At 39.7% G+C, this 18,696-nt stretch overlaps 1 protein-coding gene and 1 non-coding gene across 3 annotated transcripts in view; one reads left to right on the plus strand and one right to left on the minus strand.

Moving 5' to 3' along the window:
- Positions 1-14,833, plus strand: part of cunh20orf27 (chromosome unknown C20orf27 homolog) — a 43,631-nt gene extending 28,798 nt beyond the window's left edge. For both annotated transcript variants that reach the window (XM_040045097.1, XM_040045098.1), the window contains exons 4-6: positions 5,534-5,672; positions 8,582-8,707; positions 12,644-14,833. In XM_040045097.1, the coding sequence (XP_039901031.1) occupies positions 5,534-5,672; positions 8,582-8,707; positions 12,644-12,744 (366 nt within the window). In that variant the 3' untranslated portion in view covers positions 12,745-14,833. The remainder of the gene's footprint in view (positions 1-5,533; positions 5,673-8,581; positions 8,708-12,643) is intronic.
- On the minus strand, positions 11,164-11,234 carry trnag-gcc. The gene has a single exon. It is a non-coding gene; the product is annotated as a tRNA-Gly (tRNA).
- Positions 14,834-18,696: the final 3,863 nt, after the last annotated feature.

The raw sequence follows: 18,696 nt of genomic DNA on the forward strand, positions 1-18,696 counted from the left end.
GAAAAGCTGTTTTTAGCTTCAAGTATACATCTAGTATATTAAAAAGTGATTTGTTGTTAGAGGTTGTTCTTGTAGTAACACATCTGCAAACAAAAGCTGATTCTTGACGCTTAAAGATTTCTTCTTCAAGATAAACACTGCAGCAGTGGTAGTTGTTTAGTACACAGGGGGAATTTACCTACAAAAGAGCCATTTATTCCACTCAGGAGCTGATGGAGACCAAAATAGAGTTAAAAGAGATGGGCCTTCCAGTAATTCGGTGAACACAAGGATTTTGCCTACATACAGACTTTTTTGTGTAAGGAAAATGAAACAATGAATTGAACAATGAAGGAACAATGAAAGCGGTAGTGTTGGCTCCTCTCTTAAGCCTTGTTTATACTTTCAGCTTTAACGAAACGTCATTTTCCCCATCAGACGGTGAGTGGGAGAGAACGTGCGCCTTCCTGTTTTGTGTGACCGCACGGACTCGTTAGAATTTACATTACAATGCACCAACTGTGCAAGCGCCCCAGGTGGCAAACTTCAAAGAAATCTAACAGGAAAGACTACTCAGCGGTTGGGTCTGCAGTTGTCTGTGTCCACAGCAAAGTATAATGAAGGCTTCATTTTCCACAGCAGCTTTATCCGCCCTTTCTGCACCGGATGACCTTCCTCCCATTTATTTAGACTAACTTGCGACCCTTGAGTTTGTCTCTCCTTGTCTCCATCTGGGATCTTTTGCACAGTTTTAATCACCACCACCAAACCACACAGCTGACCACATAAAGGCCCTACAATATTAGGACAAGATGAGCATGAACAAGATCGGAAGGACAAACTCCTTTTCAACTTTTTAACCATTAGAGAGGGAACACCATTGAGTCTGATGTGTTGGAGGATGAAAAGAAGAGGATGAGGTAGGGAATAAAGAGGGCAGAACACAAATTATGGGAGAGACAAGAAAAAAGTTAATGATGTGTAGTACTGGAGTGTAAATGGACATTTTTTAACCAGTTTTGGTGCAATTGACATATTTATTCTTTGTACACTGTAATGGTACATTCCCAGCATGGAAAATAGTATTTTGATTTTCATGACTTTGTGCAAATTGCAGTCTCCTTGCCTTTTAAACGTTTGCTTTGAAGCCAGGGATCTGGTTTGTGACCACACGCAAAAAGTTGCCAGCTTCACATTGACTTTGGTGAGTTAATGGTCAGTCCGCTATCACTTTGAGATTGAATGGAGTCAAGTTGGCAAATATGTGCAATCCGTTTGTGATAATCGGGTGAATTACAAATCCCTTTTCAACTACATAAAGAGAAATTTACATTAACTACATTTACAGTCCAACCAGAATCAACCAATAATGACGTAGTTGCTGCAGGATGGTGATTTAACTGCAAATTGAAATCGGTGCTCAACAACCAACTCGAGTTTCCTAATGTAAATAAGTGTCACAGAGGAGATTGGCTCATTGGCGCAGACTGATTCAGATTGATTGCAGCCCTTTGCCAAACTGAATGATTGCACCAATCTGAGTTGCACTAGGCGACCTGTGCAAACACCTTGTAATCAGAAGTGTGTTACACCCTCAACTTCTAAGCGACAACGTTTGTAATGTAGATTGCAAAGGTTCAGAACGATTATAGTACCTAACAGCATAAAATGAGCTGATCTTTGATATTGGACTAAATCACAAGAGGTGGTTTAAAACGGGAGCTAAAAAATACCCCTTTCCTACAGTAAGTTACATTAATCTATTTTCAACTTTTTGCCAGCTGTTTTCATAGCTTAAAGGAACCTATTTAACTTTACTGCATGGGCTGATCATACTCACCCATTTTACTCTTTAAAAGGCCTTTTTGAACCAAGATACAACCTGAAGTGATTGCAAATGTTGCTCTAGTAGTTTTGGAAATGTAAATGAGCAATTCTTGCTTACAACCAGAACCCCTGTGCATCCAAGTGCAAAACAAATCCACAGAAACGTAGGAGATTTGTGTATATAACACTTTTACTTCCAGTTATATTAAGCTCTATATAGTCAGAGCACTGACTGAAATGGTTACATAGCAGTGTAAATTTATATGTTGTTCAGTAACCTTGGTTACTCTGGTAACTGATTGAGTTATTGAGTGCTCCTAGTATAATCTGCTTAAGCTGCATGTCGGCACTCTGAATAAATGAAGCTGACTCTATGGAGTTGCCCTTTGAAGTCCAGCAAAAATTAATTTCTTATGTGTTATGTAAGTATTGCCAGCAGCTATAAAGCAAATGTAACCAGACAAATAGCTTACAGCTCAATCTTTGCAAGTCAGTGGCTCGCTCGGTCTACGGAGAATTATTTTTTTTTCTTCTCATAAGTGATGTCTTCCAAGTAAGCGTTTCCTGCTTCTACATGTAGTCAGCAGTCAGTGTTGTGTGTTCATAAGTACTGACTGAACTGTCTTGGTGAAGTGGGGTGACGAGTTCTTGAAATGTGTGGTATTTGTCAGCCAGCTGAATCGCACCATTGTTTTTGGGTGAACGCTCCCAGTGTTACACATAATATATTGTAATACCAAAAACAGGAATGCTTTCTTTTTCTTATGAACTGAAATGGTTCACGCTGAGTTTTTCACTTCCAACTCTTTGGTTGGGCTTTTTCCTGCCTAAACTCTTTATTTTGTTGTTTTAATGTGGAGCCTGAAATTTGAATTTCACAGTGTGTGGACGTGCGTGGGACTATGCTCACAGAACGATTGTTCTTCTCTGCAGCGCTCCTTCAGCATGCCCTCTTGTCTCTGTAGCGCTGTTTGGAGCCTCTGCTCTGCCCGTTGCTTTAACCAGGGGTCGCGTGGGGCTGAAAATGCCGTTTGCAGCTTTAGCTGGAGGGTCTTTACGCTTATCTCTCCTTGCCTGCATGGCCCTGCTGTCTCATTCTCTCTCTCTCACTCTCGATGTATCTGTATATCTCGTCTCCTCTGCACAGCTTTCTTCACCACTTGCTGTGATGACTCCCCCTCATGAATTTTTCTCTTTGCTTAATATGAGGCTGCTACTTCTATATCTCTACTACTATATCATCCCACACTAACTTTTTGCAGCTTTGTCTTGCACTTACTATGCCAACTATAATACTCTTTATCTCAGGTTTGAGCATAAAATGCAGGATAATTGACTGACTCTACACTGTCATATGCACAGATCTTTTACCAAGTTTTATGTTTTCGGTTGGTCGCTATGGACCAGATTTGTGGGCAGCATCAGTGCAAAATGTTCTTTTGGTGTTGAAGATCTGCTGCTCAGATTTTATAAAGAGGCACAATGAATATTTTTCAAACTAAACTGGGCGGAGGTTTCCCTTTCAGTGCACAACAATTTTGGGAGAAGGGTATTCAAATGATTCACACAAACATGAGGAGAGCGGTAGGCTAGTTATTGCAAATAACACTGAATTTATCACTGAAAAAATGCATGTCTCATTTTACAGCTTTTGTGGTTGTGATAGTTGTCACTGGGTGTTAATTTATTGCAGAGGGTTATCAGAATGTCCGACTGAACTGAACCTAATGTGGAGTGTGGTGGGAGGAAGAGAGGCCCAATATAGCAGAAATCAAACGTGTATAACAGAAAAGACTACTCCACCGTCGGGTCTCCAGCTCACTGTATTCATATCCTGCAAAGTATAATCTAGGCCTAAGGTGTAAAACCTGTGCTTACCCTGTAACAATTTGGCGAGTACAGTACTCACTCCCACATTGGTTCTGCTTGTTTTTGACCTGCTGATTTGTGCTGCTCTTTGTAGAAATCTGGTCACAGTGGTTAGTAGATTTTTTGCAGAACTTTCCACTCCCATCAGTGCATTTGATGATGGTGATTGTGGCCTCATGCTAAGTGCACAAACTGTCAGAGAATGAAAACGTTTGACAAAATTTCAAATTTCTTAAACTTCCTAAACTATCCGAGCAGCTTCTTGATGCATGCTCAATCATCCAGTTAAATAAATCCCCAAAACGGGAGTCTGTTGATCTGGACGTAGCGTTTTTAGTGGGAGACACATTTTGTCATCCAAGCGACTTCTTCCATCTGAAGAAGTCACTTGGATGAGGTAATTCAGAAGGTAGTTTGGTTTTCTTTCCCCATCAGGCTACAATGAAAATCTGGCAGAGGTGATGGGATTACAATCACCAAAGCCAGGGCTAATAATTTCTTCAGCAACTTCTTCAGTCTGAAAGAGGTTAAAATATTACACAACATCCTTTTTTTAAAGCAAGTCACTACAGTCTGAAGAGGCCACTTGGATGAGTGCCGAAACGTCTTGCTCACTGAAAATGCTGCGTCCAGATGAACAGAATCAACTGTTGGGTACCTGAGCAGCTGTCTAAATCATAAATACATTCGTATTTTAATATAATAAAACCTAAGAATAAATATATGAAGAAGAGGGATCTACACTCTCTGGTTTATAGAGTTAAATTATATGTAATGAGTGACTTTTGGATCTGACTTAGAAACCGAGTGATACTGTATGCTCATGCTGTAGTGACTTGCATAAAAAAGAATGTTGTGTAATATTTTAACCTCTTTATGCTGCAGTATGAAGCACCTTGAGATGACTATTGTTGTGAACTAATGCTATATGTATACTGATGGTAGGATTATTGTCTATTTTACACCGAATTGGACCTTCATTTGCAAAAATGAGTATTATACTGTTTTACCTAAGATTTGAAATTAGCTCAACTTTGAAAGAGCATAAAGTCGTCATTGGAGTGTTTTTACTAAGATCATAAATCACTTTAGAAGAGAATAATTTTCCCCTAGACTTTAGTTAGAAAAGTCTCCCCTGGCCACTGGAAGGAATGTAAGTTTCAGGCAATTACACGTTGCTGAATGCTATGTGCGTTGTTTATATGTGGAACTTGTTTGTATTAGAACTTGGAAAAGCCTAAATTTCTCATGTTTGAAAACATAAAATTATTCTCTGTTTGCCTTTTTTTGTTTCAAAAATTTTCTTTTGTTGCAATTCTTGCACCTGATCCTGGCTATGCTAAATGTCCACCATCATTGGGTGCTAAAGTTGTTTGGGTGCTGGAGCTGATGGCTTTCATACTTGAGTAGAAGAATAAGTGCTGAAGGCTTCACACACGTGCGATTAGCATCACTAAAATGATTTTGGAGTTGAGTGAAATTGAGAGGGTAATTTGGTTTTCTTTCCCCATCAGGCTACAATGAAAATCTGGCAGAGGTGATGGGATTACAATCACTGAAGCCATAGATAATCATTTCAATTAGAGGACTCTCTCAAGGAAAACTCAGCCCGGTAGTGGAGCGCTTATATGTATCCATAAAATAAATCATTTTTATGTACCCGTAATAGGCTTACACTATGAAATGTGAGAGCACGGCTCAACCACTTTCGTCTCTATATAGACCGTCTCTGCTCAGCTAACCTTTCTTTCCCTTTGATGCGGCTGAATAAAGGAAGGAGAAAGAAAACAAAATGATTTGCCTTCATCTCTAAATCTGTGCTGGACTCTTGTTTAAAACCTCTTCTCCCTCTCTACAGGTCGGCTTCTTGAAGACACAGCACCGGTATGAAATAGTGTTCACCCTGCCTGAGATCCCAGCTCTGGGTAAAAATGTGTGTCCAGCACCGCTACCCGGTCCACACCTCCGGATCACTGATATCACACCGGCACAAGAGGGTGAGGTCACGAGCGATGGAAAAACAAAAAACAGTTTTCCATTAAAATTGTGAAAAGTAATAATAATGTAAATTTGTAATTACGTTCAAATGATCAATGCCTGTCTGTGTTGCATCTTTTGACTGATGACTTTGAGCTAAACTAGGTCACTGGTTTGGGATTTGTCCATCATGATCAGTGTTATGTAACACGTTAGCTTAATGATTACTGAAAAAGTCAAAAATGGGAAAATCATTTTTCATGTAATGCAGTCTTTATGTCAGATGTGTTTATTTTAGATTCGCTTTAGGTAATAAAAACAAATCAGTAGTAACAGATTAGTGAATATAGCATAAGGACTGCACAACAGGCTGGCCTAAAGTCTAATATGTTAGTACCAATGCTGTGGTTTTATACTCCTATTGCTTTTAAAACCATAATATCATCTTCTTTTTCTTTGTTTGGCTGGTCCCTTTAGGAGTCGTATGATGCCCTGTTAGCCTGTGCGCTGCTATACAAAGCTTTGTAGCCTCTCCAGAGTACATCGCACAAGGTTTACATTGTGTTGTCTGTTTTTGGAGGACTGCAGGCGAGTGTACCTCTGCAGCCTCTGCATTGGTTGAACTCCCATGATCCCTCTCTCTGAGAGCTAACAGAGACAAAAGCAGGAGCATAAATCCGGCTTTAGTCAGTGACCAGACTCTGTAATATTGTCAGACTTACCGGCGTTTAACAAGCTGATGCTAAGAAGAAAAAACCATAATAACAACACAGAGTAGCGTTACTAGAATGATCTGCATGCAGGCTGCTATTGACGTTAGTTGTACCTTTATCATTATTCTAACTACAAAATGTGTTGCACCAAAAGCAGAGGCCTGGCTACAGAAGAAATGTTTGTAGATTAGATGAGTTATCATACGTTCTGTAATTTGGGAGCAGAGCAGTTACTTCAGTCACAATAATCTCAATTAAATGGAGGAAATGTCTTCTACTAACAGCTCACATGTATGTTGCCTGAGAGGTGAAATACGGGGTAAAAACTCAATTAAATGCTTATCTAAAGCTGTGAGATAAGCTGGTGCATTTTGATAGTTATTTTGTTAAACTAATCAGCTGCCATCCTTCAGCCCTCACTTTCAGTGACACGAAGCCCTGTTCTTTCCCAGTCAGTATATGTAAAACAAGCTGCATTTGCAGTTTACAGTCATTAGTTTCCTGTTTAAACTGTGAGTCAGGCAGACCTTTTGTGGTATAAAGGTCATTGGTACTGTGTTTACAATACATTTCGGTCATTTTATATCAAAATCTCATAAAAAAAAAGTTCCCAACTGAACACCTCAGACTATGATCATATTAGAAAACTGCTTTGACCCAGAAGGAATCATGGCTAGAAGATGACCTGATATCAAAATGTAGGGAAAAATGAGACATTTCATATTCTGTAACACGTTTTCACTGACCAACTATCTCACCTATCTCCAGTGAATGATCACAAGACAGGTAAACCATCCAGGGCACCAATGCTGAGGTTTTATACTCTTTGTTGTCATAGACATTAAATTGCTATTAACACCATGCTTCTTCTTCTTCTTCTTCTTCTTCTTCGGCCGATTCCTTTTAGGGAATTGCCACAGTGGATCATCTTCCTCCACCTCACCTTGTCAACACCAACCCTCTGCATGTCCTTCACTACATCCAGGAACCTCAACTGTTGTCTTCCTTTCTTCCCGCCTGCCTGCTCCATCTTCAACACCCTTTGTCCGATATATCCTCTGTCTCTGCTCTGCACATGTGCAAACATCTCAGTCTTGTCTCTCTAACTTTGCCACCAAACTGCCTGAGCCATCCCTCTGATGCACTCAATCTTGTCCATTCTTGTCACTCCCAGTGAAAATCTTACATCTGCTTTCTGCCACCTCCACCTCGGCTAATTTTGATCTGCAAAATGATCCACTGTGCAGTTCCAACTGGAAATCGACTGATTGGCAACAGCATTAAAAAACAGATTATAATTCATCGTAACTCAACATTATTGACGCAGTGTGTTGACAGAGAACATAATAAAAGGCAGAAACATCCAAAAAAGGGCTTTGACTGTCCTTCACGAACCCTCAAGAACTATTCCAACTTGAAGACATTACAAGAAAGCTGCCTCAGAGAGTTCGGACTGTGTTGAAGGATAGTGGCAGTCATATTTTTCGAAAGCATAGCTAAGCTAAAAAGTAAGTAACTCGGCAGCACAGGCTGCAGAGTTCCAGATGGCTGAGGATTACAGCAGCAGACAGTTCAGCTCATGTCAGCACAGAGATCCTTCTTTGAAAAAAAAAAAAAAAAAATCATAGGAACAGATCTGACTTTCAGACGCTTTCCTGTGTTTCTCTGTGTTCCTGCCGCCCGTCATGCCGCAATAGTCGGTAAACCCTAAACATCTGCCACCTGTGTGGGCTAAAAAAAGACATTTTTTAACTGCTAGCATGAACGTGAGCTTCTCCTGGCCAATAAAACAGCTGAAATGGGTCAGAGGTTTCTGGGAGTCATGCCGACTGCATGCCTGTAATTGAAGCAGGTTACTGACCTTTACTTTCAGTTTATCGTCACACCCTTTATATTACTCTCAGCCTCTCTGATTATGTTAACAGGTGTGCTACTATGTTTGTCTCGTGTGTTTGCGTGCGTGTGTGTGTGTGTGTGTGTGTGTGTGTGTGTGTGTATATTCATGTGCTTATCAGTCAGTTGTGTTTGTTTTTTTTTCCATCCCGTTGACATTTTGTTCTGGATTGTCTGACACTCGAATTATCCTTATGAAAAACATCTCACGCAGAGACGATAAAGTAGAGATGTGCGTGCGTTAGTAAAACGTGCCAATAAAGAGGAAACTTACTCTCTTTTCTGTCTTTGTTGCTGTTTTTTTGTCCTGCATGTCTCTCCAGGAGGTCTGAAGATAACGTGCGAGTACATAACCCAGCACGAGGGAGTTCTGTGTGAGGAGGTGATGCTGCTGAGCGAGACCAACGACGACGTCTGCGTCAGAGTTAAAGTTCACGCCAGAGTCATGGGTAAGGTTGTGTTTAACAACATATATGTGATAATATAATCTTGTCTGCTTCTTCTGTATAAATAGTTACAAATACACCACATTGTATCCTATAAAAGACCTTTTTCTTTTTTTTATAGTTGAGGCATTGGGTAGTTGATTAATTTTTCAGTCATTACCATACTACTACCTATGCCAGTGAGACTTTCTATTATAAAACCATTAATCATTTGGGAACTTATTAAACTGAAATGACTGGAAGGCTTCCATAGATTAGTTGCTAAGGCTCATAAAACCTCGAAGGAAGGCCAAAGACGATTTACCTCATTAAGTGTAGAGGACAAACTGACCAGGAGCCATTTGGTTTAGTTTTATCACTTAATTTGATTAATAAAATTTCATAAACTTGTGGAAACAAATCATACATTTTCCACAGGTTTTCTAAAATCTGAAGTGGTTCTTAAAAGTGTTTTTTTTTTTGTTTGTTTGTTCCTCCATGTCTTCTTACATGAGGTAAAATACATAAATACCTGATTAACTTATTGATAAATGATTTATTTGATAATTAATATATAATTGGTAGTTCTCCCAGACTGTTAAATGACCTGTAAAGTTAAATGATCAAACTACATAATATCAGAATTTGCCCTCACTGACCGCTTCATTGGGTACACCTGTTCAATGAAAGCGCCTACTCAGCGAGTCACATTGCAGCAGCTCGATGCTTTTATCCATGTAGACATGACCTTTGGGATGTGGTGGAACAGGAGATTCACATCATGGATGTGCGGCAGCTGTGTGACGCTGTCATGTCAACATGGACCAAAATCTCGGAGGAATGTTTCCGGCACTTTGTTGAATCATGAAGAATTAAAGCAATGTTGAAGGTAAAAAGAGGGCCAACGCGGTTCTAGTAAGTTGTACCTAATAAAGTGTCCTGTGAGTGTATTTTCATTATATTTTACTTTTTAATTTATAAATGATCAGTCATTTCTTCTTTGGTTTTAAAGGGAGAACTAACAGATAATCCCAAAGGTCGCTTGTTTCTGGTGTGCTGCTGCCACCTGCTGGTTACTTTGAATTTTTGGGTCTGAATAACTTTTAAAAACAACAACCAAAGTAAGTCACAATGAACCACTAAAAAAGAAAGGCTAAATTTTTTTGTGGACAAATTTTTTAAAATAATAAAAACAAAAACTTTCAGAAATACTAACCGAAAAATCATTTTAAAAAGTCCCCTTTTCTGTGGTGAGGGATACGACAGAAACAATATGGCTCTTGTAATCCATAAATCTTTTGTTCTGCTCTGTCCTGCTGTGCGGAGGCTGTAATAATAAATTTGCATCCTCCTCTTCAATCCATGTCAGTGAGACTGAATTAGTCTGTGGCGTTTCTGTCAGCAGATGGAGAATTAGTTAAAGGGGGTGCGCAGTGTGTTTTTCCATCTGTGTCTGTGTAAATATAGCAGAACGTGGCGTGTGTGTGTGTGCGTGTGTGTGTGGTACTTGGGTAGTTGAGGATGAATGATGGCTGTGTTGTTTAGTGTTTATTTTTATCCTCATAATGTGGCCTGAACATCTGTTCAGATGTTTGTGTGTAACTGAGTCCTGGATGAAAACCAGATCAATGGATTAAACTCTACGTCAGCCGCTCACATCAGATCAGTGACGGCATATAATACAACTCAGCTGCAGGCTGAGCCTTTAGTCTTGTATAAATACACATGGTTGTTATCCGATGTATAGTTAATTATTATATATCCAGTGAGGCTGATAGGAAGCGTCCTAATGGTAGTTTTTAGTTAGTTATTAAAATGTAAAAAGTGATTTTATCTTGTAGGGAAACTGTAATAGACATTCCCAATATTTTAATCTGATATGATGAAAGCTTGAACTGCTAGTTATTTTTATGTTCATCTATTCTTAAGGTGGTCGTTTGTTGGAGCCCATATAAGTTATTTCTTAATACCTTAAAAAAACGGTGTATCCAAAACAGTATGGTAAAAAGAATCACCTGATGTCAAAGTGCTTTAAGTCTTTAGCCACTCACCGGTGACGATCAAAACATGTACTGTTAGAAAGCAGATTAGTGAGTTTCACATGTTGCAAGTAGGTAAGATAACAATAGGAGTGGCTGCAGACAAGCTCGCAAACGTGTGGGAGTAGTTTGATCTGGGACTCTCCACCATTTGACCCTTTGAACTGAAGAAGCTTCTCGGATGAGAGGTGAAACGTCTTCAAGCAACTTAAAGAAGTCCAGACGCTTTTCTTTCCAAGGTCCTTAGACTATGATGGCCTGGATGAGTAGTTTAGTTATTTCATGGACATATATCGTGTGTCCAGAGGGGAAGGGGATGTGTTACTTGTGAAAATTTTAAGCTTTGTAACTGTACATTCAGCTGTGTATTTGAAAGTTTACGACAGACTTCTGGCAGTAATTTTGGCAGTATTAGGGCTGGGGAAAAAAAATTAAAGGAATTGCATTGGCCGGGAATCGAACCCGGGCCTCCCGCGTGGCAGGCGAGAATTCTACCACTGAACCACCAATGCGTTGCTGCATGTGTATCCTGCAGTCACGAAAAAAAGCATGCGCCTGCTGCTGCAGGGTGGGGGGAGGGACTGTGGAGAAGTAGAGTAGATGCCTCAGGGGAGAAGGAGGAGGGGGGTGAAGGAGGGGGCTGCCTCTCTTAAAGGAGCCGCTCGGTCTGTGTCTCTCACACCGTGTGCACATCGTGGATTATATACATGAGTTTGAGACCGATGCCTGAGCTTTTTAAAGCCAAGTGCTCACAGGTCATGTTTCCACTTCTAAATGCTCTACAACAAGAGTTAAAGGAAGGAAAATATGTCACTCTCTTTTTTGCCTCTGTTTGCTCAAATACTTTGATGCTGTGAAACACTGTTCATAATGTGCAAAGGTGTGGCTGGAATAGGCTGACGATGTTTTATTGTTATTGCACCAGAACATGCCATCAAAGGTTATTGTCAGATTGTAATGTAGCTCCAAATAACTGACTCCTGTCAGACATTTCCAGTGCCTGACTTTCAGTGGCTGTGTCTAGCTGAAGGATTTCAAATTGATTTAGTTCATGGACCGCATTCGATTCAGTTCTGTTTTATTTAAACAGCAACAATTCACAGTGACAATCACTTCAAGGCACTTTATATTTTAAGGTACAGACACTACAGTATTAGAGAGGAAACCCCAGCAATCACACAGTCCTGTATGAGGGAGCACTTGGCAATAGTGGGAAGGGAGAACTCCCTTTAAACAGGAAGAGATATCAGAAAGAAAAAGTTATAGATATCCTATGTTTCTTTAATTTGAGCGAGAAATAAAATTTGTTACTTTTAGGTCATTCAGGCTTCGTGCTGGGACAGCCACTCTCATAACGCCATCCACTCTAAACTAACAGCACAAGGCTTCCTGGTACTAGAACGTCCAGAAATTCGGACTTGTTTCTCTGCAGATTTTACACTCTGCAGCCATCTAGTGGCCGGATATCGACTCTTATGCTCAATCACAAAGAGCTGCCTCCACGTCTAAAAGCCTTAAAGTTCATATTTAAAATTTGTAATTTTTATGTGCAGACCAGTTTCATGCCTGAACACTGGGCCATATAGTACTACATGATCAAAGGTCTTTTTACTTTTTTCAAATGTAAATTTCCCACATAACTATTAACTTATCACATTTAGGTTTGTAAATAAAGCTACAAGAGTCTTGAATATGTGCAGGCTCAGAATCTGTATTTATTTTGTTTTAAATTAACATTTAGATTATTTAGTTTCATTAAATGCCTCTTACAGTAAATTCAGGCTAGTGAAGCAGGTCATTTCCCAGCATGCCCTTAGCGGTCGACAGCCTTGATTAATCTCTCATTACAGTTCATATTGTAATGTAAGAATCGCGCTGATTAGAGTAACGATTTCTTTTTGTCTCTCTGCCTCTTGTCCAGATCGTCACCATGGTACCCCCATGCTGCTGGAAGGCGTTCGCTGCATCGGTCCGGAGCTCGAGTACGACTCTGAGCAGAGTGACTGGCAGGGATTTGACTAAATGTCAGCCTTCTGTTCCCAGTCGTTTCACACATCCACAAACGCCTACAGAAGTTCACACACCTGCCATCTTCACAGATAGAAAAAGAAACAGAAACCTCCTGAGCTGCCCGTCAATACACACACACACACACACACACACTATTAGTGCCACGGGCTGTGCAGCTTTTCCACCTCTGGTGTGATTCACTGTTCACTGGACCTCAGAAATGGTTTTCATCCTGAGACGTGAAAAACATTCCTCAGCTCTGACCTTCACTCTGAAGGAACATGTAATTAAGTCCTCTTGCTTTTCTGTCTTCAACTGTTGTGCTTTCCTTGTTCATCCGTTAGAGGGCAGCGTCTGCCTGTAAATCAGCACAGCCTCACAACTACTTGTGGTTCAGTTTTAGTCTTTTTCTGATGTGCAAAGCCCACCTGGATTCATAGAGTTAGGAGTAAACAAGGGCTCATTTACGACTTCAAAAGCTTGACCCTAAATTAAGGCTCTAATCTGCGCAATTCAGGGAGGACGAGAGCGAATTAGGAACATTGTTTAACATGCAATACCTCTGTGTGACTATCGGGGGTGCTAAAGAACTCTGCATGCGTTACTGCTCCAATCTTTTACCAGGTGTGCTGCAGTGTTCTCTATTTAAAGGAAGACCTAAATATAAAATGTGTCTGCATCTTCAGTGTTCATGTTAAACCCATCTCAGCAGGTATACCTAATATTTCTGTTGTATTTGAACCAACCTGCCCCAACATTTCACTTTCCCCAGTCTGCCTTTCAAAATAAAACATAGGCTTGTTTCAGTAGGTGAGGAATGAATGTACAGCTGCCACACTGGAGGGAGGGGAAAGTGATGCTTCAGTACCTGCTCTCCTGCTATCTGGCACTGATCTGCTGACATATGTCAGGATTTTCTAAGCTGGTTTTCACTCTGTGTGATAGGTGTGTGTACTTTAAAAGCTCCTTCTCGTTCTTTAAGAGGAGCTGACATCAAAATCTGACGTTTACCTCTCGTGTTTTAAGTCTCGTCTTTTTTTCTTCTTCTTCTTCTTTTTGTTGTTGTTGCTGAGCTACAGATGCTGTTGACTCACCAGTTTTCCCCAAATTAAAAACAAATGTGTAACCAAAACAAGATCGAATCAAATATTCGGTGTACGTGTGCATGGCCTGTAGTTGTTTTAAGGGTGTTAAACTGGGGTGAAAGAATTGGCTGATGAATTTGTTTAAATATTGTTGTTATATTATTATCGAATAATCATTTTAAAAACATTTTCATTATTTTATCCCAAACTTTTCCCTGGACCAACATCTCCTGCCCATGTGTAGACCCTTAAAGCAGTGCTTTAACACACACTGACCACCATCCTTTGGTATTTAAGTCTCTGAGGGGCTTTTTCCTTTCAGCTATTCAAGCTCCAATCTCTTGCTTTAATCCATGAAGCCTTCAGAAAAGTGCCTTTCATCGCCACATCCCGTTTGTCTCTTAACTCCCCGTTGTTCATCCGTCTGCATCCTGTCACCCGAGCAGTTTTCAGGTTTAGCCAGTGTTAGTCCGAGCCACCCAGGACTCAAACATCTGGGGTCATAAACCGGAAGCACCTAAACTTTGGAAGTTTGCAGGTTTCAAACCACTACTTCCACCACCTCTCTGTCCCAGCGCCGTCTTCACAGTGCAGCTGCAGATCAGAGGGAGCTCTGCTAACTTACATTTGTTCTTAAAAGATCAAGTGCCATGATCTGGCTGCACTGCCGTCTCTTTATAATCTCCTCTGAAAGAAGTCCTAACATCTCCTTCCTGCTGGTTAATGTTCATGTTTTTGTTGTTACTCGTTCTGTTGTTGGTTGCATTCAGCCTTAAAGAATTCAATTTAGCGTGTAATTTTTTTTTCTTATTATTAGACCACGCGCAGTGGGTATAGTAAAGATTGGATAGATTATTTTGATGTTTGTTTGTGCACGATAGGTCAGAGATCCATCTTAGTGTAAAGCTGAAGTGCTCGATAGGTTTCAGGAATGTAGCAGTTTATTTGTTGCTCCCGGTATGTTTGATTTGTATTTTTAATGTTGAAAATGAATTAAAAAAAATGTATATGTTTGAGTCTGGCTGCTCTTTGTGTCCGCTGTCAGTGCATTTCAAGGATGCTTGGTGGCAGTCTCCACTGTCACTGCACAAACAGATATCCTGCAGAAAGTCTATTCAGTCTTTTACACAAAGTATTTCTTTATTTGACTTCAGTAGATAGAAAAAAAAAAAAAAAAGTTTTTTACCCCCTCTAAAAAATTTAGATGAATTTTGAAGTCTTCACTTGATTTAGGGTTACTTTATGTTCTCAACATTACAGGATCTTTGTGGAGAAAAGTTTCGCATGAGACTGAACACAAAATGTACTTGTAACCGGTTCATGGAAGCTTTACAAGAATTCAGTTCATGTTTCTGTCCAACACACAAACCTCATGACATCCTCCTCCTAGTCAGATTTAGTGATTTACTGTAAATGTCCCAAACAGTACAGACTACACTCCTTTTCTTTTTCTTGGATCATGATCTAGAATTATAATAATATTTTTGACTGTGTTCAATTATAATTTTAATTGAATACATGGGATTACAAAGGTTGAAGAAAAAGTCTCATCCACCTCATATTTCCATATATGTCTGTCAGGACTCAGAATCAGAGAAACTTTATTAATCCTAGAGCAGCATGCACCCACACAACAGACAACACAGCAATCCTATTAAATGAAGTGTAGAAGTAGAAATATAAATAATATAAATATATATATTTTTAGAGAGAGACTTTATCTCAACATCTACAAGCAGGCTGTGCACACACAACAACAACAAAAGTTCTCATCGTGTTCAGGTTTAGTTGTTTAACAACCTGCAGGCCTGCGTCAAAATTATAACCGGGACGATGTGCCATTACTCCCGATTCTTGAGTTTACGCTCCGCTTTAAAACTTCCACACTGGAATTTCTCCTATGAATAAATAAATAAATAAAAGCGGACGCAGCACCGTGAGAAAGCAGGAGAGGATGTTGTGGATTCTCTCCTTTATTCCTCGTTTCCAAACATTATATAACCAATCTTAAATAACCGCCGCTCTTGCAACTGCGTAATGTCGCAGTTTCAAAGGTCGCAACCCTCCCACAAACGTCCACACAACACCAAACTGACGCATTTCTAATTTGCTTACGTTTGACCTTCAGATTTGTTTTCTTCTCATCAGTTGATGGGCGGCTTTGGGGACAAAAACAAAGAAAAAAAAAGTTTGAAGAAAGTCCGCAGTGTTCAGATCACAGAGGTCTCTGCGCTCCTGGGACCCTCTGTAGTCCTGAACTAAACCCGGATTCGCCAGCCCCGATGCTGCCGCATCAAACTAAAAATCATTTAAAAAAGAAAAAAAGAAGGACAAACAGCCGTTTGACCTAAGACTGAGATCACAGCTCGCTTTTAACTTTTTCTTTCTCTGAAAAAAAAAAGTAGTCTGGGGGAAAAATGCAGAGCTGCACGGATCTGCATTTAAACTAATAACCTTGTGATTTTCTACTTTCTTGTTTTCTTTGTCATTTGAGACTCCTCCTGTTGTTAAAGTGAACTCATGTCTTTGAATAATGACGTGCACAAAAGCAGGAGTCAGTAGCTCTTTAAATACTCGGTGATGAGACAGAAGCACAACTAACATAACTTTAGTTGTTTTCATATGTGGTCACGTTTGGACCAGTGTAAGCAGCAGCGGTGTTTGGATCCCGTGGAAGAAACCAAAAGGCAACATGTAGAAACTATGAGGACACCAGACGAGCGCTCTGAATGATCACATTGATAATCTTCTGTGTGTTTCTAATAAATGCTGTAAAACTCTAATAATAATAATTTAATTTCATTATTAGTTAAACTCATTTAATTTCAAGTGAAATTCTAATTTAAAACATTACCACAACGATAGTGTAGTTTGTGTAACTTTGAAGTGTGGCGTTATATTCAAAAGTTTTCCTTCCGTTTAAAAAAAATATTGATTTTTTTTCTTTCTTTTCTTTTTGTTGTTGCAGATTTTAAACGGGGGAAACTGAATCTAAAATTGAAATTTGTGTATTTCTCATGATTATTGTTATATTCAGTAGTCCACGGGCAAAAAAATAAATAAAATAAGAAGATTTTAGAGCAGTAATCGCGCATTTCAATACCAACACGAAATCATATTTATACAAAGGTACATTTCGTTCAAACAGTTTGACCTTAGAGCCACACAGAAGGCTACTTTGTCTACAGAGCGTCACTCCACAGGTTTTATTTGGCGGGTCTTTTCCTCCCGGGACTGAACCTGGGATTTTTTGTGTAAACCACCACACTGTGGGCCACTTGTTAAAGTTAGTTTCCTCCACTTTGTACGTAAAAACTTTGTAGAGAAACCTTCAACGGGCCAGAGCTCCTCTGCGTCCGTTTTAACGAGCAGCAGCGTTCACACACACTGCACGCGCACATTTACCGAACAAACAGGAACTCCGTGGAGGCTCGTGTGTGACATCTAACGCACTTTGTTTGTGTTTTATTTTGTTTGTGTGTTTGTTTTAAAAGAGTTTCTAAGAGGCTCGTGCAGCCTTTTATGTCCTCGTTTGAAATCTTCCAGTGGGAGACTTTCCCCCTTTAAATTGTGATAAAAACTTCACTTGTTTTTTATATTCACATAGCTGTGTTTGGCATGGCTCCACAGAGGCAACACTCAGGTTTGCTCATTAAATGAAGTTAAAGTGAAAACTCTAACAATTCTAATAAAAATCGTTACATGGATTCTTACACGTGGGCATGTTTGCGCAGAGCTTGTGTGAGATGTGTGCCCTCCCACTGACCTCCGGGATTACAGTAATCTCTGTTGATTGATCTGATTGATCAGATTCATCTCCACGAGGCCGCAATCCGCACACGGGGTGGCGGTGGTGGGGACGCAGATGAGGCAGTCGGTGAATGGTGCAAATAAAGCGTTTTTTTCTTTTGGCCTTTGGGCACGAGCTTTTCCAAACAGTGCGCAGGTCTGGGTGGCTGTAAACACCGGTATCATGTGACGCAGAATATGCGCTTTGATTTAATGTAAGTGAGATTTCAGGAGATTAAATTTGGATCTCACCATGATGATACTAAAAAACAAAAGTGGGGGAATTTTGTTGTTGTTGTTGTTGTTTTTTCAGGATAAACCTGAACTCAGATCAGCACAGCATAAGGAAAAAAAACTTTCTAAAAAAAGATTATTGTTATTATTATGCATTAGTTTACTTCCAATGCGATAGCGACATTTAATGAGTGCAGACTATAAAATGAAGCGCAAAAGGAAAGTTTAAGAAAGTCAGTATGTTGCAAAAAAACAAACATCTTAACTGAAATTACGAATGAGGGCACTTAGAATAAAAACATTACACAGAACAACTTCGGTATTAAACGCGTGTAAATTGATGCTGTATTAACATATAAAAAGCTTCCAAATGTTTCTTAAATGTACACCAGCATTTAAGTGCTTCCCTATATCGCCACAGTAAATGTTTTTGATATGAAGCATTTAAGGTGAAACAAAACACTGTATCTCCTGTTTGTTTTGGGGCATCTTTTGAAGAGGACCGGTCTGTTTACTATTGCACAAATTCAGCCGTGTCTTTTAATTTCATGCAACCACTGTTTGTGCACGTTCACTGTTTATTAACAACACAGGGTTGTCCCCGTCTTGATCTCTCTATCATGCATGTGTCCATCCATCTAACGCTCTCTAAAAAGTCTAAACAAGCAGGTGTGTCAGTCGGCAGCCAGGCCTGAATGGAAGTACTGGGGTACAATTAGGCATCAAATGTAGCAGCCAATAAATAAATAAATAATCTGTACTTGTTAACATATTAGAAACATGAAAATGTTTCCTAAAAACACCCAAAGAAATCAAGCTATGAGGAGTCTTCAGAAAATTGAATATGGAGGGAAAA

The sequence above is a fragment of the Simochromis diagramma genome, unplaced genomic scaffold (assembly GCF_900408965.1).
Source record: "Simochromis diagramma unplaced genomic scaffold, fSimDia1.1 OVJJ01000590.1, whole genome shotgun sequence".
Classification (NCBI taxonomy): domain Eukaryota; kingdom Metazoa; phylum Chordata; class Actinopteri; order Cichliformes; family Cichlidae; genus Simochromis; species Simochromis diagramma.